This window comes from Lolium rigidum, chromosome 1 (assembly GCF_022539505.1).
Source record: "Lolium rigidum isolate FL_2022 chromosome 1, APGP_CSIRO_Lrig_0.1, whole genome shotgun sequence".
Lineage (NCBI taxonomy): Eukaryota > Viridiplantae > Streptophyta > Magnoliopsida > Poales > Poaceae > Lolium > Lolium rigidum.
This window is the reverse complement of record NC_061508.1, coordinates 279824514-279832677: the sequence shown is the minus strand read 5'-3', so window position 1 is coordinate 279832677 and position 8164 is coordinate 279824514. Positions and strand designations below refer to the sequence as shown.

General features: G+C 48.1%; 1 protein-coding gene across 1 annotated transcript; it reads left to right on the top strand.

The window, feature by feature from the left end:
* Window positions 1–2945: 2945 nt before the first annotated feature.
* LOC124659277 (glucan endo-1,3-beta-glucosidase 8-like) lies at window positions 2946–4501 on the top strand. Its single transcript, XM_047197201.1, has 2 exons — window positions 2946–3292; window positions 3391–4501. The coding sequence occupies exons 1-2, from the start codon at window positions 2949–2951 to the stop codon at window positions 4499–4501; spliced, it is 1455 nt and encodes a 484-aa protein (XP_047053157.1). The 5' UTR covers window positions 2946–2948.
* Window positions 4502–8164: the final 3663 nt, after the last annotated feature.

Below are 8164 nucleotides of genomic sequence, written 5' to 3'. Positions count from 1 at the left end.
CATATAAGTTTACACACACGCTTGAGCTTGTCCTCTTGCTGCATAGAGGATTGGGCTTTCTCTCATTGAGAGCATTTACTTATTGCTATTTACTTTTAGTACTTTATTTCATTGCAAACTATACACTCAAACACCAAAGCTACTGCATGCTTTTTATTGTTTACTTGTCAAACTTGCTAACCAATACATCTAGATCCTCATGGGTTCGACAACCTTTCTTGTTGAAAAGTAATACAATTGATGTCTTGCACTTGTCGCCTAGTGCCTAGGCGAAGCTTAAGCGCCCGAGGCATAACCTAGGCGGGCATAGTTTATACCAGCAAGTATATATATGGGTTATTATATGTGAATAAACCTTAATTTAGAGCGCGTAAATTTGTAATAACTACCTTTAGAATAATGCTCATCTAGCTCGTTCGTGAATTATGGCATGATTTATTATTGAGGAATAGAAATTCTTGGTTGCCCTACCAAGACTTCCGCTTATATCCTAGGCAAGGCATTTATCGATCGCCAAGTGCCTAAGCGTACTTCAGCATTGCCTTGGTGTCACCTTGTCCAATAGTGGGTCCGAGGTTGGAAAAAATGCTAGGCGTAAGTGATGCGGTTGGCATTCCCTAGTGCCTAGACGACGCTTAAGCGCCCGAGGCAGAACCTAGACTGGCATAGTTTATACTAGCAACTGTATATATGGGTTATTATATGTGAATACACCTTAATTTAGAGCATGTAAATATGTAGATTTGTAATAGATACCCTTAGAATAATGCTCGTCTAGCTCGTTCGTGAATTATGGCATGATTTATTATTGGGGAACAAAAAAATTTAGTTATTCTGCCTAGACTTCCGATTATGCCCTAGGTGAGGCGTTTGTCCATCGTCTAGTGCCTAAGCGTGCTTAAGAGTTTTCTAAGTGTTGCCTTGTCCAATAGTAGGTCCGAGGTTGAAAAAGTGCTAGGCGTAAGTGAGACGGTTGGCATTCACCTAGTACCTAGGAAACGCTTAAGCGCTCGAGACACAACCTAGGTGGGAATAGTTTATACTAGCAAGTGTATATATGGATTATTATATTTAAATACACATTAATTTAGAGCTTTAAATTTGTAATAATTACCTTTAGAATATGGTCATCTAGCTCGCTCCTGAATTCTGGCATGATTTATTATTGAGGAACAAAACTTCTTGGTTGCCAAGCCTAGACTTCCACTTATGGTCTAGGTGAGACGTTTGTCCATTGCCTAGTGCCTAAGCGTGCTTGTGCCTAGGCATCACCTTGTCCAACAGTGCCCGACACACACCAAAGGAATGATTAGCGAGGGCTCCTCCACCTCTATCGGGGCCGCTCTCAATCCATACGATTGTCGTTTCTATTTCTGCCCCCTTTTGATTTCTATTTCTACGTCCCTTTTGATTTCGACAAGCGTTTCTTGATTCGGTCGTAGTTTCTATGACTTTGGTTAGGTCGTTCTCTTTAGGTTAGAATCGTGGTGTAGTAGTAATTTTGTGTGTTCCATTACATCTTAGTCCCTCGTCAAGCATGGTCGGCAGTACGATGCCAAGGTAGCAGGATCGTGATCGCGTCATGGTGTGGTGATCACCACGCCAACAACGACATTCATGTCCATAATAGTGGCGTTTACCTCTCACATGCTTGTCACTACATGTGTAATGTTGACTGACACTCGCACTGGCAATGAAGAACTAGGAGTACCTGAGGAAGTTTCCGGAGGGGCCGATGAAGGGTCTCGAAGACTACAGCCCCAAGCTGCAACTCAGGACTAATAATGTTGCACATGTGTCCACTGACAACGAGCTGCACGTGCCAGGGGTGCATTAGGGGTGCCCTGCAAACCTAGGCCACGGTGGCCATGAATAAGTTCCGACCTTCTTCGTGCAGCTGACGGACACAGACCATAGGGTCCTAAGCGTGCCGCTGGCCATGGAGCGGGTGCTGGTAGAGAGGTTCAAGGCCAAGGAGGGAGGGGCAACCGGTGAATACGCCAATCTACCTGGGGAAGTGGTGCTACAATATTTTCCAGCTGTAGTGGAATGACGGAAGGCTCGCCTTCTTCTAAGGCTAGAGCTAGTAATGCATGTAAAATGTATACATGAACTTTGTAGTTTGTTGACACATAATCCTTCATATTTGCATCCCATTAAAAGTCATATCAATGTTTTGACTGTGTCGACGAAAAGATGAAAATGAATGTGTGTGATGACCGTGGGAAGAACTTTTTTTTTTTGAGAAACACAGTACAAACGCAGACGCTCACATACACGCGCATACACTCACCCCTATGAACGCACACACGCACACCCCTACCCCTATGAGCATCTCCGGAAGACTGAGCCGGCGGATTGGATCTTGAAATTGACGAAGTCACCACAGGCGCCTCGCTATCGACGGGAACGTCGCCTCCTACTGAATGAATATTCCGCCTTTATGAGACACACAGATGTCAAACCTGGGGTTTGAACTCTGGTGGGCTGGGGGTACAACCACCCTCCTAACCACCCAACCTCAGGTTGGTTCTCAACTAAAAACATGTTTTGCAATGTGGACATTCTCGAGTATTCATAATTAGTTTGCCAAAACATGTTACATTGTGGAACAAGTACTTTGTACAGACATTTTCGGGTTAATGAAGTGCAAAAAATTCAGAAAAAGGAAGAAGACATCTGCATGTAACTAGGCAGGACCGCAGGGACATCTACCATGAGAGCGCCAAAATGGCACATTTGCCAAATGGCTGTTATTTCCTCCCGATCCTGATTCGGACCTGATGCGTGCATGCCATGGTCAAACTCTGTCCGGTTTCCCCGCCATTTTCCTCTCCTTTCCAATCCAACGCCAGAGGTGTGGAACACGCAGCACGAGCACCACCAAATCTCGACGTACCAGAACTGCGATTACGCCAAATCGAGGAAAAACCGGAGAACGCCCCGGCATGGCTCCGCTCCTGCGGCTGCTGGCCGGCGCGGCCGCGCTGCTGCTCGCCGTGTCGCCGGCGTCAGCTGGGAGCTCCGCCGTGGACGTCGGCGTGAACTGGGGCTCGCAGATGACGCACCCGCTGGTGCCCTCGTCGGTTGTGAAGATGCTGAAGGACAACGGGATCATGAAGGTGAAGCTGTTTGACGCGGACTCCTGGCCCGTCGACGCGCTCCTCGACTCCGGCATTGAGGTCATGCTAGGCATCCCCAACGACATGCTGGAGACGATGACCAGCTACGGCAGTGCCGAGGATTGGGTCAATGAGAACGTCACCAGTTACGGCGACAAGCTCAACCTCAAGTGTGCATGCTTGTCTCGATCATCAATTCATCTTCGATCTCATGAAGATCATAATCTTTGTCTCATGATCGAATCGTGTACTGTTTGATCGAGAGCAGGTATGTTGCTGTGGGGAACGAGCCGTTCCTCAAGGCTTACAACGGCACATTCATGAAAACCACCGTCCCGGCGCTCAAGAACATCCAGAAGGCGCTCGACGAGGCCGGCGTCGGCGACAAGGTGAAGGCAACGGTCCCTCTGAACGCGGACGTGTACGTCTCCCCGGACGACAAGCCGTCCTCCGGCCAGTTCCGGCCCGATATCAACGACCTCATGACCGACATGGTCAAGTTCCTGCACGACCACGGGTCGCCCTTCGTCGTCAACATCTACCCCTTCCTCAGCCTGTACCAGAGCGACAACTTCCCCTTCGAGTTCGCCTTCTTCGACGGCGGCCGCAGCATCCAGGACAACGGCGGGGTCAGCTACTCCAACGTGTTCGACGCCAACTACGACACGCTCGTGAGCGCGCTGAAGAAGGCCGGTGTCCCCAACCTGAAGGTCGTCGTCGGCGAGGTGGGCTGGCCAACCGACGGCAACAAGAACGCCAACGGGAAACTCGCCAGGCGGTTCTACGACGGCCTCATGAAGAAGCTGGCGAAGAACGAAGGTACCCACCTCCGGTCGGGCAAGATGGACGTCTACCTGTTCGGGCTGTTCGACGAGGACATGAAGAGCATCGCGCCGGGGCCCTTCGAGCGGCACTGGGGGATCCTGACCTACGACGGCAAGCCCAAGTTCCCCATGGACCTCTCCGGGCAGGGGAACGACAAGCTGCTGGTGGGCGTGTCCGGCGTGGAGTACCTGCCCAAGCAGTGGTGCGTGTTCGACGACGAGGCCCAGGACAAGTCGAAGCTGCCGGGGAACATCCAGTATGCGTGCGCCAGCGGCGACTGCACGGCTCTCGGCTACGGGTGCTCCTGCAACGGGCTCGACGAGAACAGCAACATCTCCTACGCCTTCAACATGTACTTCCAGATGCAGGACCAGGACGTGCGCGCCTGCGACTTCGACGGCCTCGCCAAGATCAGCGACAAGAACGCCTCCACCAAGGGCTGCCTGTTCCCGGTCCAGATCATCAGCGCCGGCGGGAGAGCGGCGCCGGCGCTGGGGTGCGCACTGTTGCTAGCCTCGTTTGTGCATATTGTCGCGATGAGTTTTGTCATGTAGAGGGGATTAAGAACTTCATATCGGGAATACAAATGTGTTGTGACCGAATACAAACGCAACATGAGTTTCTCTTCGACATCAAGGGCTCAAGGCCAGTTTCCGCGCGTTGTCAAGACTCCCATCTCTCGCGCCACACGCCCCCATATCTCTTTTTTTTTTAGATAAAAGGCCTAGCAGCCCGACTTTGAATTAATAAAGTCCCAACAGGTTTGACATAGTTATTACAACCGCTGCGGCATACAGCTTAGCCCGAATAAGTGCACAGAACATAAAGGTCCTAGACGACAATGCGAGGACAGTAACCAGGGATACATCGCACCCCAGCCTTGACGCGAAGAACAGAACAAAGCAATAACAAAGTTAAAGACCCCTGCCTCCCTTAGATCAGCATCGCTCCAGGAACATGACCCCTTCATGTTAGGGAGATGCCGTCAGCTTGCCATCAGCTTCCGTTGTTTGCTCTCGAGGCAAAGTAGAGCTCCCGCAGCTCATTGATCATCTAGCATAGACCCTCCTGATCCCTCCTCTTGGAGTTTATACTCCACAGCTGCAAGAAAAGCATGGTTTTAAAAATAATGTCAGATGGATGATTAGGAATTTTCTTTTCGATAGACATTTTGTTGCGAGTAAGCCACAGCGCCCACGATTGCGCGAGGAACAGCAACCATAACAGTCTACGAGGAAGGCCCACCAAACTCGACAATATGTGATGGAACTGTGCAAAACTAGCCGGTCTCCAAGCGCACCCAAGCAACTGACGAAGTACACTCCAGGCAAACAGAGCCAAGGAGCAAGTAAAAAAGATATGAGCCGCATCTTCCGGGGCTCCGCACAGCGCACATGCCCCCATATCTCTCTGCTCACCACTTGCTAAAGAGAAGCAAAATGAAGATTGAGGATGAGATCAAGTGAGAGGGAACAAGAGGGCGTGAGGACTACAACTTTTGCCTTTTTGAGAAATAAAATTCAAAACAAAATATTTTTAGATCCATGAGCCATTCATCCAAGACAGACACTTTTCACCGTTGGGTTCCTTGCATCGAGATCTTCTAAAACTAACATTTATTTTTAACTAACCTTTTCTCTACTTCTAAAACTAGGACTACACTCCTCCCCTTTCTCTTTTTTTCAACAACATGTAACCACAACGCAGCCCCAACTCAAGCCTAGCCGGCGCGCGTGATTTGGATCGAGGCGGTGACCCCTCGGTACTGGTGCCAGCCTGTCAATAGTGGTCGTGGACACGGTGGCAGCTTGGGCGGCGCGGTGGTGATACATGTAAAAATGTATCCATTTAACTTTGGTTTTTATTATAATGCTCCAAGATATTTGCATGTTATATGAGGTTCCCTCCATGCCCTACATGTTTCAATTGATTTTGGGGATTTCCCATAAAGTTCTAATTTATTTATTTATTTTAAACGCTACAGAGTAGTAAAAAACGTACTTTTGAGTTTTGTGGACCTTTGGAATGCGAAATGAACCCAAACTTTTTGAAACCTCATATTTTCCAGAAATGCGAGAAGATGAAATGAAGAAGTACTAGAGGAGGCAAGCTAGCTGTCTAGTGGGGCCCATGGCACGGCCAAGGCTGGCCACCCCATGGTGAGCCTTGGCACCTCCTGGATTCCTATTACCTCGGCTTCGATGCCCACGCCTTTGTCCTGATCTAAAACCGGCTATATATACCCTTGATATCGCGTAGTTGCAAAGAAGCTGCTTGAGAACATATAATACGAAACAGAGAAGTTTATGCAAAAAAATGGAAGGACAAACACCGTGAGAGTCGTCATCGTTGCTCCTCCACCCCTATTAACATCACCACCATCGCCGCCGTGATGAAGAGAGTGTAGTACACCACTCGACTATAGATTTGTGGAAGTAGCTTGTATCTCTCAACGTTCTTTATTAATTAGTACCACATCACCTCCTTTACATTATTGTGGCCACATATATGGTAAATATTTTGTTATAAGATGTCAATGGTACAAAACTGGCTATTACACACGGCTTCAATTGGGCATCACACACGATTTTCCATGCCGCCTCTATCCAATGGTGGGAAACTCTGGTCGATTACACAAACGGCTAAAAACAACGTATTCTTAAATCACACACAGTTGATAAAATCAAAACATGCGTGATGTGGCAAAAAGAAATTAATAATACGAATTATTTATTTAATTCCAGTAATAGCACGCGTTTTCAGTTATTTTCAAAAGTGTGACCCGGTCGGTCAGTAGCTGACAGATCGGAGTTTAGAAATCCGACTGGGCGTCGGCTGCTATTGCATGAAGTAGTTGGTCGATAGCTGACCAATTGGTCAACTACCGACCGACCGGCCATCTTATGTCTGACCGGCTACCTAACAGCCGATGATTTGCATGGTGTTAGTTTAGGGTTAGTAGGAATGATATCTCCTGGCACTTCTCCTCCATTCTTTTGCCGCCACCGCTTTCTCGCCATATTTTCCCCCTCTCCCGCCACGCTCTCCCGCCATATTTTCCCGCCATGCTCTCGGATTTTTTTCCTATAAAAAGCAGGGATCAACATATTTCGTTGCACAAGTTCTTCTACCCCTCTTTTTCCTGCCGTCTCACGCTTAGCTACCATGAGTGTGCCGTGCTCTAACCCGGAGTCTAGGCCGACGAAGTTGAATTTACTATTTTATAGTATATCCGAATTATGATGAGACCATAAATATACATGGAATGAGCAGATGAGGTTCATATGTTCTTTTTCTGAAAGGGGACTTACCGCGGGATCTATATCAATCGATGCATACATCCAATTTTATTGTAGAAATTCAGTACTATTCAAACTATTACAGTTCAACATTGTAAAGGGTGGAAACAAAATCAGCCATTGAAATAGACCAAACAAACAACAGAAATATCGGAATAGATGTCACAGAACGGACAACATATATAACTGATATCATCGTCCTCCCGAAAGACCGTAAATTGTGCCGATGCTCATCGTCGTGAGCTGTGGGTATGGCATGGCAGATGCATTGGATCCTTTGATTTGCATCCAGGGCAGCATGCCAAAGTTCAAATGTGTTGGTGCCAATTCCGGTAGCGGTATGTCATTATCAAGGTATTGCAGCACCTCTCGCATGTTTGGCCTTGAAGTAGGGAAAGGATGCAAGCATAGGAGCCCCAGTTTTAGCACAAGATGGACCTCATCTATGACAAATTCCCCTTGTAATCTCTTGTCCGCTGTTTCCATGATCGACCCGTTGTGCCAATGTTGAAGAACCCAGTTGACCAACAAGAGTCGATTGCCTTGTGAGTCCTGCTTGATGGGTCTTTGCGCACAGACAACTTCAAGAAGGAATGCACCAAAGGCAAAAACATCTGTAAGAGGAGACGCTTTACCGGCTTGCACCAACTCAGGTGCTAGGTACCCCATTGTTCCAACCACATGCGTGGTTTGTGGGTTTGTACCATGCTCATACAACCTTGCAAAGGCCAAAGTCACCTAGCCGTGCATTCATTTCACTATCCAAAAGAACATTGCTGACCTTGATGTCTCGATGAATGACAACTTTCTCCCACTTCTCATGAAGGTAACACCAACCTCTCCCTCTCCACGCCTCTCCCTCCCAGGTCACTCCCCCTCGGGCGGCTCCGGAGGAGATCCATCTACCCCGACCCCGTT

Coding starts and splice junctions, on each gene's coding strand:
- LOC124659277 (XM_047197201.1), top strand. CDS start 2,949: ATGGCTCCGCTCCTGCGGCTGCTGGCCGGCGCGGCCGCGCTGCTGCTC. Junction 3,293..3,390: donor GGCGACAAGCTCAACCTCAA/GTGTGCATGCTT, acceptor GATCGAGAGCAG/GTATGTTGCTGTGGGGAACG.